This window comes from Chanodichthys erythropterus, chromosome 17, assembly GCF_024489055.1.
Source record: "Chanodichthys erythropterus isolate Z2021 chromosome 17, ASM2448905v1, whole genome shotgun sequence".
Lineage (NCBI taxonomy): Eukaryota > Metazoa > Chordata > Actinopteri > Cypriniformes > Xenocyprididae > Chanodichthys > Chanodichthys erythropterus.
The window spans coordinates 9,205,783-9,220,518 of record NC_090237.1 but is presented as its reverse complement, the minus strand read 5'-3'; the positions used below and the strand labels follow the sequence as shown (position 1 = coordinate 9,220,518).

Here is a 14,736-nt window from a genome sequence, read left to right as displayed (position 1 = left end):
CACCTGGGGTTACAACTCACCTTGCGTTACAACACTTCCTGATGTCCCCTAATGAACAACTTTCAACATCAGAAGAACTGCTTCTAATTACATGTTATTGTGATTACAGGATCCTAATTAATAGGCTAACATGTAACATGAACGCTGCTGTCTAAAGTGTAACCAAAACAAAGTCAGCAGCGCAGCAGAAAGTTATAAATGTGATCAATCAGCGTGATCAGTTGCGCGTTCACGCTGTATATCGGTAAGGCGTCTCCATATGTCAATCTAGAGTGGGCGGGACCCGCGTCTGCTGCGGCGCTCTGGAGAGGCAGAGACTCAGGCAGGGGCTTAAGTGCCACTTTCTCAGCATTTTCAGTGCGGGCAGCATCTTCTCCCAGCCCCGGGTACAGTAACTGCTGCACGCAACATATCCTCCGGATCGGGACAGGAGATTCGGGTTTGCGCCATCCATGCGACTGAGAGCGCACCATCCACCTGGATAAGCAGCATCAGCATCAGCACCAGTGCAGGGAGAACACGGACGCAAGCATCGCCACAAGAATATGATGCTCCAACAGCACTTGCTTTTCGTGCTCTACAGCTTCTGTGGGATTGTCATTAAAGGTAAGAACCCTGGGATGTGTGGCCACAGTGTGATGCCCTCTGGGTGTGGTGGGAGTTGGCAGGGCGAACAGAAATGCCAGTGTGACTTAAGCACATATTATCATAAGACCCGTGCTCATTTGCATGAGGGATAATATTTCAGAAGTAACCCGTGCGTTTGGACAAGTCAAATACAGTACGCGTGTTTTGTGGCATGATGATGACAGTGCAGATTTGAGTTCAGCACACATTCTTTTACATGCGCGATCAGGTGCGTGGGAAGTTGTTTGTAGTTGATTCAATGATGTTTGTGTGCCATCATCTATCAAATTAGCAACTTTAGACACAGAATGATTCAGTGGGCACGTGCCCGCGCTCCAAATTGATTCATAGTTCGCATACGCGCTGTAACATTTTATTTATTTATTTATTTTGTGTATATCAAATTATGAATTTTGTCAACACTGATTCAATAACGACCTTCTTGTTCTAAATTGAGTCATATGGTTCATTCTGATATCTGCAATGTAATCGCAGTCATAGGCTTACTCTGTGTTCAGTGTGGGATTTGATGTGCAAAACAAGTTGAACTTGAGTCGTTACGCGGGATTGATGTTTAATGCAAGCCCTACAGTGCTATTAGTTGACCAGCACTGGTTTAACTCGGACATACGCACGTTTAAAGCGCATCGCTCTCTGGTATTTGCAAGATTCTACATCTTGGGGTCGTCGTAGCATAAGATTTTCTTTCCGAGACGCGCAGTGTGCAAGTACAGACTGGAGATATGGCTTGTGCATTTATTTACAGTAGAGATAACAGTTGTTATGTAGCAAGAATATATATTGTATGCTATATATATAGCTAGCAGGAATATATCAGGACGGACAGATGTGGAGCTCCAGGATGCAGCGAGCCGGTGCGCACTGCTGTCCCACTTTGACTCTCCGAATCCCGCAGGCGGATCGCGCGCCGCCGCGCCCCACGGGTCACACAGTACTCTGTCAACATATTCGTAATTTATTTTTCTATAAGTTCTGCGCGATTCGCAAAAGGATGTATGCGTAAATAATGGAAAAATAACCATTCGCTGTACATGCTGCCACTGCAAGAACATGACTCATTGCTGCTGGACTTTTATTGACTCAGAGTCCATATACGTCTGCCTGGAGAGTCAATATTAGGCTATGTTACAATATTAATATCGATTATTAATACAGTAGATATGATTCAGTATTGTGTAATGTACACCATGTACTGGGGGAGTGTTTTGTTTTACATTTTGTGTGTGTTTTGTACTATATGTCTCAAATTTTGATATAATATTTTCATATTTGTGTGCTAGAAATTAGGCATTTATACTCTACTGCTTATCCCTAAACTGTGTAAAGTAATGTATAAAGTGCTGATGTTACAAACTACTCTACCGGGGTGATTGTAAGTTAACAGTAGGTGGGGTGAGTTCAATTGTAGCCAATTGAAATAATTGACATACACATTTTTTAAATTAATTTATTGTGGTAATCAGATTTATTTGTTGGAAAATAATTATTATGGCGTCCCCCATCACCACCCACCCCCATTTCATTTCATGAATTCAAAATTCATATAAAATTGATTATCGCTTTATCATCTCTTCATCACGGCACCTGTTAGTGGGTGGGATATATTAGGCAGCAAGTGAACATTTTGTCCTCAAAGTTCATGTGTTCGAATCAGGAAAAAATGGGCAAGCGTAAGGATTTGAGCGAGTTTAACAAGGGCCGAATTGTGATGGCTAGACGACTGGGTCAGAGCATCTCCAAAACTGCAGCTCTTGTGGGGTGTTCCCGGTCTGCAGTGGTCGGTATCTATCAAAAGTGGTCCAAGGAAGGAACAGGGGTGAACCGGCGACAGGGTCATGGGCGGCCAAGGCTCATTGATGCACGTTGGGAGCGAAGGCTGGCCTGTGTGAGCTCCTGTAGCTCAAACTGCACAAGAAGTTAATGCTGGTTCTGATAGAAAGGTCAGAATACACAATGTATGGGGCTGCATAGCTGCAGACCTGTCAGGGTGCCCATGCTGACCCCATGCTGTCCACGTCGAAAGTGCCAACAGTGGGCATGTGAGCATCAGAACTGGACCATGGAGCAATAGAAGAAGGTGAATCACATTTTCTTTTACATCACATGGGTGGCCGGGTGCGTGTGCATCACTTACCTAGGGAACACATGGCACCACGATGCACTATGGGAAGAAGGCAAGCCAGCAGAGGCAGTGTGATGATTTGGGCAATGTTTTATATATATATATATATATACACACACACTCAGTCATAAATTGTCTAGACACATGCTTAGATTATGAAGCATATTCATGACATCTGTGTATATGTATGTAGACAAAGAGTGAACAAGAAAAACAAGTTGAAATGAAAAATATGTACTTAAAGTAATGTTAAATCCCAAAGAGATATAACAAGTGAAATACAACAGTAGTTAAAAATCTATTCTTTATCTTCACTTTAATCATAAAGGTTCTGGCAAATGGATGATCTCTGGTCATTTTTAATGATCTGGACTCTAAAAGCTGCTGTCACGTTCAGACAGGATCATCGCAGATGCTTTGTGACCAAGTCAGACCAAAACAACGCAACAAGAAGTCACCTTTGAAAGAGAGATTTACCAGTGTGAGTCTGTACTCTTAAAAGCCCCCGCACTCTGTGTTCGGAGATGGATTGTAGATATGTAAATCTTGCCGTATGTTAGGTTTAGCAATGTCTGTGCCGACTACAGATCTGTATACTTATTTCTGGAACTTGGTGTGGATCAAAACCAATGATCGACTTTTTTCTTGATATTGATTCTCGGGTGTTTTTGAATTCTTTGCCCGTGGTGAACGTGATTTCATATATACAATAACATTCCATTCAACCAATCTGATCTGGTTTGAGGGACAAGTTTACAGTTTATGTCAAGGTTAGGCTTATAACCAGGGTTAGGTGCTTCTACATCAGTGTTATTCACCTATTATTTCCCTTAATTTAGATTTAGGGGTATGAATATGGTTAGGACTACATTTTCAGACAGGAATGTTGTTCCAGGATCAACAAAATATGTTGATCAAGCAACATGTCATATTTGGCTTGCATAATATGATATTTATATAGTTTATACATGTAGATGAAAAGCTTGTGTGGATGTTAGAGAACTTGCTGATTTCTGATGAGTCCAGGTCTGTAGTTTATCGCCCAAAAACATGATCACAAATTAAAAATCTGATGTGAAATTTTCATTTTCTTAACTAAAGTGGTAGTTTTAGGTGTATATATATATATATATATATATATATATATATATATATATATATATATATATATATATATATATATTATATATAATAGGGATTTTATTAGCACTGTATTATAACATATGGTTTAGTGATATAAATAGTACATTTCAAGCAATCAAGTTGGTCGAGTTGGTTTTATTTCTTAGTCTATTGGGGTTTGTGTAAGACAGTTAAGTAGCTCTTTATTGCTTCTGTTGGTTATATAAAGTCAGTTTGCTGCTTGCTCGATTTGTGGAGTTAAAGGCTATACCAGAACCTTTCCAGTTTAATGTGTGTCACATCCAAAATGGTACTGTAACTCTGAAAAGTGTTTTAATAATTTATATCCCAAGAATCCCTGCCATAAGCTGTCAGTTTTTTATTCACCAGCTTGATTCTTATCCCTTCTTAAAATGTGAACCAATGCGCTGCAGCTCAGTCTCAGAGTCTGAGTGCTTTCAGTGAAGAAAAGACGGTGCTTAGATGAATATTTTTGCGAGGAGTTACTCATTCAGCTGATTTATCAATTTGATGAAATTATTTCCTTTTAAGACTTGGTAAGAAGTGATAGATAAACTGTGGCTGAAGGGTCACATTCATGCAGAGATGTTCAAGACTGAGTCAGAGATCTTTTTATGTCCGCTGTCTTGTTAGTAAGAGAAATCATCAGATTAAACTAGTACTGATTACCAAACAATAGATATGCAATGTCTTGTTCTCCAGGGAACTTCATAAAAGTCTGAACTTTAGATGCCAGAGTTTTTGAATGGCTGAACCACAATATGAATGTTATTTTGCCATACGACAGTGATTCTTAACATTTCTGACCCCAAGGCTCCCCGTTTTCCAAGACCCTCACTTATATATTTTGGGGGGTACTTCAGCTGTAATAATGACAAAGCTGCTTGTTTTCAATTTTTTTTTTTTTTAAAATTCGGCAGATTAAAATGATTGATTGATTGATCATTAATTTGGTAATTCCTATGGAAGCCCAATTCCATCACAAAAAAGCATACTTTGGTAAATCATAATTATGGCATAAAATCAAAGTCAAAAATGATGATATAAAAGCTCACAATTCTGACATACTAAGTCTAAATTATGATATACTAAGTCATAATTATGAGAAAATTGAAATGATCATACAAATCAAAATTGAGTTCTTTATGTAATAATTTATAATATTTGTCATAATTTTACTATCATTACTTAAATGTCATAATTTTAACTTTGTATTATTTAAAAACCAATTATGATTTCAAAGCATGATTTATTTATTTATTGGTTGATTGATTGATTGATTGATTGATTGATTGATCAGAAATGGGCTTCTGTGTAAGGATTACTGGAAATTGATTACTTTTTTTTTCTTTTTTAACTCACAAAGAGCAAATTCAACTCAAAATAGTTTGGAAATTGGATTAACCAGAGCAATGTTTATTCATAATAGACATTTCCATGACTTTTTAATTAACATTTTGTATATTTTATCCACTTTTATTGGTTCTCCAAAACCATGCAAACCCTGGTTCTTAACCCTTAAATGCATACCTCGGGTCTTTAGTGACCCAGGATGTCATGCACTACCCTCCTCGTCATTCAGTTTTTAAAGTTAGACATCAACCTTCTTGGTTTTCCTCAACCAATTCATTATAAAGAAAATAAAAAGAAAAAAAGCATAAAATTATAAAAGAATGCCTATTTTTGTATTCATTTTTTGTAAATGGACCCGAGGTGTGTATCAGTGTACTTATATTTTTTTCTGCACAACAATAACTTAATCTTAGATGACGGAATAAGTGCAATTCACCTTTATTCCACAAGGTGGCAATGTCTGATACGCAATGATGAAGTGACGATTCATTCAGACAAAAAAAACAAAGAATAAGCAAAACATGAAATGGCTGAGCGATTTACTGCAGAGCAAGTACTGAACGCAATCAAATATGACTGTATCTGTCATCTGGTGAAGATGTTAGCGATCAAAATATTGATTTTGAAGATGTTGAAAATTATATAGTTTTGAGAATATGTTTGAGATCACGAATGGGCTCATAATCGTGACCTCAAACTTAAAACTAGCCTATTATTTGCTGAATTTACTGGGAAATGAGTTCTGACGAGGACAGTGGTGATGGCATAAAACATCTGCTCAATTGGAGCCCTTTCAAGCTCCAGAATGTAACAAAATATGATTTATTTTATTCTTCTGTAATTGTTACTCTAATATCAGAGGAGTTTTATATTATCGCGACAGGTAGAGATCCTTCCGTGCTAGATATAGATCTGGGTCGATAAAGACCCGAATATGTAAGAATGATTGGCGGAACAGTCATGCACTTAAGGGTTAAATAAAAATAAGAGCAATGTAAGTTTACAACTTTAAAAAAAAAAAAAAAAAAAAAAAATTCTTATTTTAAATCATTTTAAGCCACATTTTGGCCCCCTTTGTTGAGCACCCCTCCCATAAAGGGACGAATTTAACAACATTATGGTAATTATTCATCTGAGTGGTTTATCTTTTTTATTGCTAGATGAGAAGTGAAGGGTCAAGAAGTGATTGAGAGCTGATGAGCACCACATGAGCACCATGACTTAATGGACTTAATGTGTCACTTACCGCCACACCACAGGTCCGAAAGGTCATCGCTTTCTTTAGAGCTCACTACATTGTCATCCCCATTTCTTGCTTTTATATTTCATCCAGCATTAAAGCGCACTTGATATTTGTAGTCCCTTTCACGTCTACAGGAATCTCACACGTCGCAGATCAAAACACCGCTGCATGGTGTCTTAATAGCTATATAAAACTCAAGGTCTCCAATTACATCTGTGACCAGACATTTAGGTCAGGGCTTCACAGCACCTCTACAGTCATATTCCCATTAGAGCAGGTTCTTTCCCACCTTAGTTAACAATTCACAAAAAAAGACATTTGTAGCTGGCTTTCTGTGAATGTGCCATACAAATTGGGCCTAAGGGACTAAAAAGCCCCCAAAACATCTTGCGACTCAGTTGCCCCAGGGCCCAGTTAAACGTGCGGATAGATCCTGTGTCAGCTGAGCGTTTAAGGTAGTGTGTCGGCAGCTGAAGTGCAGCATTAGCGCATCACAGCGTTTTGACGTGAGGTGTGATGGGGAGAATGCTTTATGCTCTCTCTTAAAGATGCTCTCTCTTCGCCATGGAGGGTTAGCTTATCCTAGCAGAATGGGCTCTAAGCCGCTGAGTGCCGGCCATGGAGCTACGCTGTGTACCACCGCATATCAGTAATCCAGTAAAGGAAAGCAGGCTGTGTGCAGAGAGAAGCCAAGCCTCGATGCTTTGTGCTGGCTGACAGATCTACATCTGTACAGATGAGTCACAGAAACGCTGTGAGGGGAACAAAAGTATGATATGAAAGAGACATCGAATAACAGCAGAGAAGTGACCTGGATGACAGCCAGTGTTTTATTGTCTTAAACAAGGAAGCGTCTTTTGTCGTTATTGCTGTATTTTTAGAAGCATCGTCGTCTCCTGTTGAAGCCTGTTAAATGAAAATGTTTTGCGCATTAAAAATATTCATATTAATGCAGTTTTTTTTTTTTTTTTTTTTAAAACATACGTCATCAGTCATCAGTCTAAAAATATATATCGAATATGTTGGTGCATTGCCAATTTATGAAACCATGCAAATTATTTTTGGCTAAAGATCAGCCATGAATGATTAAAGGAAGTAGCTGTGGGGTGAAGTGTGCCAGATGCACTGTTATTTCATTATTTATAGACTATTATAGTATTTATTAATGTTTTGAATGAGCTTTTATTTTTATATTTTCAGTTTAAGATTCAGTAATGTTTTGACAGTTTTTTATTTTAGTTTTAATTTGAGTAATTTTAGTACTTAAATTATTTCAGCTATTTGCCAAAACATAATTTCTTATTTTCATTAAATCATTTTAAGTTTAAGTTTTTCATCCATTTTATTTTTTATTTAATTTTATTTAATTTATTATTTTATTTAATATTTTCTATTTTATTTTTTATTATTTTATTATTTATTTTTTTTCATTTTATTTTATTTTATTTTATTTTATTTTATTTTATTTTATTTTATTTTATTTTATTTTATTTTATTTTATTTTATTTTATTTTATTTTATTTTATTTTATTTCCAAAAATTATTTTTAACAATGACAGCACTGGCCAGATGCTTTGGGGTAAGTTGTGTCAATTTCTCAAAATAATAATATTGAATGGTTTCAGAAGGCTTTTATGCTACATACAAATTGTGTCTTAATAACAAAGATGTATAGCATTCCCATTTTATTTTGTGCACAAATCTTTGCCTTTAGCTTAAGACCAGAATGTTAGGTCTCTTTCATTAACTGCGGATTGAACCTGTAACTTCCTGCAAGAAAGAAATTATGTTTTTTAGTAAAATGATTAGACTGAGACTGGCCGTTGCCCAGAGGACCATCACGTAGGCTGTTGTAAAGCCTTCAGGGAAGGTGAATTACTTCATTACGTTTATGTAATTGCACATGTCCGGGTACAAATGTGTTGGATGTAGATTCCGTGCGAGTTCATGCTTATTGGCTCAATGTTACTGATTAATCTAGATTGTGGAGTAATTCGGTTTGTCTAGTCCTAACTGCGACTATTACAGCGCGACATGACAGATGTCGTAATGGCATGTTTGTTCCTATGGGCTGTAATGAGTTTGCTCTGAGCAGATTCAGATGTAAGTGCAATTAAAGTACTGCACCAATGAAAGACTTCTGTAATGAAAGGACAGATATTCTTCGCTTGAGAAGACCATAATAACTCTACAGATAAATGGTGCTGTGACAAGCACAATTAATAAGATCACCTACCTTTGGGCAAACAGACATGATAATTAGCTTCTGTTGGCGACTCATTGGCCACAGAACAGACAGAAGCAGAGATAAAGATTGGAATTTTGGACATTTAATATTACTACTATTCTCTATTCTTTATCTCTTAGTGGGTATAAAGGGAAAGTTTCTGAAAGAGGCTCAATATTGTTCACTGGAAATGCATCTAAACCTTTCAGGCTCCTTTTATTTACTCTACTATTTGATTTATTAAGTATCATCTAATATGAATCAACTGGTTAACTAAAAGGAGAGGTTTCTTAAAAGGAAAGTAACATAAAAGCAGCTGCTGCTAAAAGAATCCCAGCATGAAAACAGGATGCACAAGATGCAGAGGACTTAATTAGTTGTTTACCGAAAGCTTCACAGACTAAAATTACCTGATTGTCACCCCTGCATTTCTGTTATTACCACAACAAAATGATCAGCAGACTCTGTTGTCTTCTCATTGACACTGTGTTATATCCAAAGGACACTTTGCTTCGAAGCCTTATTGCTAATTAACTCATAGATGTTTTTGTGAGTATATCCCAGTCAGGGATGCCATAAAGGGGTGAAGTGTAGGATGACACAGGGGGCCTGTTTGGAGAGAAATTCGCCATTCCGAACCCCCACGACTGACGGAAAAATCCAGTGGCGCGCTTGATCCCAGTTCTTTAAAGTCCCCCTGTTGTGAAAAACAAGTTTTTAATGTAGTTTATATGTCTATGTTGTGTTTTTAATTTGCAAATTCATAAGTAAGCAACCTTGCTGAGTATTTTCTCTTTAAAACTGCAGTGATCTAAAGATAGTTTCAAAAACACGGTTGGTGTTTGTGATGTCACAAACTACCTTGTAACCAATCACGTCAACGTGCCCGCGGGCTTTAGCATATCATTAACCATGACCGCTCTGAAGCAGGGGAGTCTCAAGAGTATATATCCCGGTATACTTTTCTGTTGATATGAAAAGAATTATCAATATAGCGGGTGTATGATGTATATTAAAGGTGCCCTAGAACCAAAAATTGAATTTATCTTGGCATAGTTGAATAACAAGAGTTCAGTACATGGAAAAGACATACAGTGAGTTTCAAACTCCATTGTTTCCTGCTTCTTATGTAAATCTCATTTGTTTAAAAGACCTCTGGAAAACAGGAGAATCTCAACATACGTAACATATGTAACAGTCAGGATCACTAATATGTACGCCCCCAATATTTGCATATGTCAGCTCACGTTCAAGGCATTACACAAGGGCAGCCAGTATTAACGTCTGGATGTGCACAGCTGAATCATCAGACTAGGTAAGCAAACAAGAACAATAGCAAAAAATGGCAGATGGAGTGATAATAACTGACATGATCCATGATAACATGATATTTTTAGTGATATTTGTAAATTGTCTTTCTAAATGTTTCGTTAGCATCTTGCTAATGTACTGTTAAATGTGGTTAAAGTTACCATCGTTTATTACTGTATTCGCGGAGACAAGAGCCGTCGCTATTTTCATTTTTAAACACTTGCAGTCTGTATAATTCATAAACACAACTTCATTCTTTATAAATCTCTCCAACAGTGTAGCATTAGCCTGTTAGCCACAGAGCATATAGCCTCAAACTCATTCAGAATCAAATGTAAACATCCAAATAAATACTATACTCACATGAATCGATGCATGCATGCAACATGAATGACGAACATCTTGTAAAGATCCATTTGAGAGTTATATTAGCTGTGTGAACTTTGTTTATGCACTGTATAACTGCACTTATAGTCGAGAGCCCGGGAGGGCAGGGAGCGAGAGATTTAAAGGGGCCGCGCTGCCTGAATCGGTGCATAGTTAATGATGCAGTTAAAAAAAAATAATAAAAAAAATCTATGGGGTATTTTGAGCTGAAACTTCACAGACACATTCAGGGGACACCTTAGACTTATATTAGCAACACATTATTAGCACTTTTTTGATAATGTAGTCAAGCAAAAGGCTCACCATATTAATTAGCGTCATTAAAAAATGATACCGATGTGCAGCGTTTACCTCAGTAAGTTGACTGAGTGGATCTCTGAGCTTGTGCAAGTGAGTGGAGGCGGGGCTAATTAGCATATTCATAGATCCATGTATACTAAATGAAGCAAGGGAGTTACATTCAAGCTATTTTAAGGCATGAAGTTGTTTTTTTTTTCACAGGAAAAATTGTTTAAATTTGTCACTTTGGTGATCAAAGATGAGTTTTAAGGGATACAATTATTGACTCCAGTGGGACTATAAATTGACAAGTTATTGGCTTTCCTGTCTTTAGAAACTCTAAAAACTCTTTTAGTTAAAGTTAACAGACTCTTATATCTCAAAGGTCAATTAGTTCATGTTGCACATTGAAAGTCACATTGAAATTGTATTGTATAATTACTGTAGAGGTTCTATAGAAGCTCGTTTCCATTTTAGAGTAAAAAATAAAACTTTTGCAAAAGTTTTTAAAATAAGAAATAAAGCCACGCTGCAAGAAATCTTTGAGTTGCAAACAATGTGGAACTACAGTGTGGGACCGCTATACTCAAGAAGCCGCACTTCAGGGTTGTTTAGAGTCTTTTGAATCTTATATTTGGCTGAGAATGAAGCAGAGTCTTCATTTCATCTGTTATCTGACCTTTAAACAGAGTCCCTCACCCTCTCTACTCTTAGAAGAATGTCCTCACACTGCCTGCGGATGAGAACCACACAATGAATCTCATTTACTCTGCAACACAGAGTTGCTCTGCTTTTTCTTTCTGTGGCCTCGCCATGAATTGAAGGAACAGCCATCCGTGCTGTTTTTACCCGTCTAACCAGTTACATATTCACTGATTCACTTGTTATTGTGCAGGAAAGCGAGACTAATAATATTAAAATAAGCCTGCAACAAACTATTTTGATTTCTTTTTCCTGTAATGAAGAAATGCAAGGCACCATGTCTTAATTTTTCATTAATTTTATTGCAGCAAAGAATTCCACCGTCCAACAAAAAACATAGCTGTGATCAAAATGATTGCCCTAGCTTTTTCTGACATTCTACATTTGATTGACAGGCATATGCAAACACTCTATTTGAAGTTGTGACATTTAATCACTATTCAGTACTTATCTTAGTTTTCACTACTGCAAAGTGGTGTCACTGACAACATTTTTCCATGTGCAGCGTAAAAACCAGACTAAGAAATGAAATATGTTGTAGACTAATTTTTTATGATCAATTTCTGTAGATTATATATATATATATATATATATATATATATATATATATATATATATATATATATATATATATATGAATTGTGTGTAGTTTTCATTGTCTTTAGTTAAGATTTGTATGATTAGACCCAGTGTATACAGTGTGTAATTAGGTATAATTTATAACTTTTGTAAGACATTACAACATTTTGTTCTCAGACAGTCAAAAACATTGTGTCTGTCAGTCACTTAGAGAGCTGATTCAAATACGTGTAGTGAGAGATTATAAAGAGATAGTATCTATTCTGTCAAAACAGCAATCAAAGGAAAGATACACGATGAGAGTAATCAAAAGCGTGTGGCACTACATCTCAATGATGCCGGTGAGGCAGCATAATGGTGGCAGATGGAGATAACAGCAACTCAAATTGAAAGCGTAATCAAAGATTAAACAGGCAAAGGCGAGGGCTATTTAATAAGTGGGTATTGCTGTGATACAGGCGTGGAGACGCGCAATAATTGATTTCTGTCCTTAATTCATTTGAGGAGACAATTTAATCTAATCAGAGAAGGAGCGGGCCCATGGCAGTACATCTGCTTGGTGGATGTAAACGACTCCATAACAGAGAAACAACGCAAGAGCTATCAAAGATGAAAAGATAGCATTTAAAGATGATTTTATGTTCAAATTTCTCTTATAAAACTTTAATAAGTAATGTCAACTATAAGTAAGCCATTGGTGGGTTAAAACATTGCGGCTTGGTGTTTTCAAAACATTGAAATGTTTGTTGTAGAATCTGCCAAGGCCAGCACGGCAACAGTGCTCTACCAATAGTGTGAGTTTGGGGTGTGGCTATTGTATTTATTAGACCAATAGCAGGAAGGGAGGAGTGTTCAGGAAACCTGTTTGAGAGAAACAGTGTTGAAGTTCTGTCTGCATACTTCCAACAGGATTATCAAAGAAAAATATGTCAATATCAGCATCAAAATGTCATTTGACCGCCACACCTACATAATTCAGAGGCAAATCATCCTTTGCTTCACTCGTAAGTGAGACGTTACACCTGCGTACCCAACTTTCGACAAAGTGAGAAAGGGAAAAGCGCAAACTTGAGCTGATGCATGTTTATGTCCTGATATTGATTTGATCTTTAAAAAGGTTCCCACGGGTAAGCAAGGCGGGGGAAGCGAGGCTGAATACGGACAAATTTGCAACTGAAGGTGGTGTGGAGGTTTGGCGGGGGAAGTGAGGAGAGATGCTGAGGTTGTGTGTGTGTGTGTGTGTGTGTGTGTGTGTGTGCGTGTATGTGTGGGGGGGTGTCCAGGATAAAAGCACATCAACTCCATGACCTCGTAAAGGAGGATCAACGCTTGGAACGAGAACTGCATACCGATAGCAAGGTGGGTGAAGGCCTGAGTGACTGAGACTGAAGATTTGTTGATGAAATGACCATAAAGCGGTAAAAACTTTACAGGGAGAGCTGGCAATGGGTTGTGGGAGGGCTGGCGATTGGGGCAAAAACAGATAACAGAAAAAGGAAAAAAATATATATATATATATATAAAAATAGAGTGATAAAAGAAAAGGACATTTTTACAATGGTATGGCAATGGCAATCAGGGCTCCAAACCGGTTCAAGGAATGAAAACAAAATGAACATAATTTTAACAGGAACAAACATAAACAAAAAAGAAATCCGTTTAATCGTTCTTAAAGGGTTAGTTCAGCCAAAAATGAAAAAATTTAATTTATTACTCACCCTCATGTCGTTCTACACCCGTAAGACCTTCATTCATCTTTGGAACACAAATTAAGATATTTTTGATGAAATCCGATGGCTCAGTGAGGCCTCCATAAACAGCAATGGTACTTCCTCTCTCAAGATCCATTAATGTACTAAAAACACATTTAAATCAGTTCATGTGAGTACAGTGGTTCAATATTAATATTATAAAGCGACGAGAATATTTTTTGTGCGGCAAAAAACAACAACAAAAAAAACACTTTTTTTAACAATATCTAGTGATGGTCGATTTCAAAACACTGCTTCAGAGCGTTATGAATCTTTTGAGTCGAATCAGTGATTCGGAACGCATATCAAACCACCAAACTGCTGAAATCACGTGACTTTAGCGCTCCGATCCACTGATTTGATTCGTAAAGCTTTTTTTCGTTATTTTGTTTTTAGGTCCACAAAAAATATTCTCATTGCTTTATAATATTAAGGTACTTTATGTTTTTAAGGTAGTAATGTTTTTAGTACCTTTATGGATCTTGAGAGAGGGAGTACCATTGCTGTCTATGCAGCCCTCGCTGAGCCATTGGATTTCATCAAAAATATCTTAATTTGTGTTCTGAAGATGAATGATGGTCTTACAGGTGTAGAACGACATGAGGGTGAGTAATTAAAGACATTATTTTCATTTTTGGGTGAACTAACCCTTTAACAAGAAACACTTATTTGTAATGACGATTAACCGGTTATTAACATTATTTTATCGTTGTGTTTAATATTTGATTTTCGCAGTCAACCAATCATGAGTTCAAATAGTATGGCCTATGCAAATATGACTTTAACGCATCCAATTTGAGTGAAATGCCCACACTCCGCTGTCAAGTATCATGGGTAAGTCGCTGGCTTTAGCTTCTCATGAGTTTTTCCGAGGATCACCAACCATTAGAAAATGAATGGCAGGTAATATCCAACGTGGTGTGTGTGTTTTAAAGCCAGCAAAAAACTGCGGGTGCAGAACTGCTACTATTCAGGAAAAAAATAAATAAAT

General features: G+C 37.0%; 1 protein-coding gene across 1 annotated transcript in view; it reads left to right on the top strand.

Annotated features, from left to right (window-relative positions):
- The first annotated feature begins 545 nt into the window (after nucleotides 1–545).
- Nucleotides 546–14,736, top strand: part of cadm2b (cell adhesion molecule 2b) — a 262,725-nt gene continuing 248,534 nt past the window's right edge. The window contains exon 1 of the mRNA XM_067365694.1: nucleotides 546–606. Coding sequence (XP_067221795.1) covers nucleotides 546–606 — 61 coding nt within the window. The remainder of the gene's footprint in view (nucleotides 607–14,736) is intronic.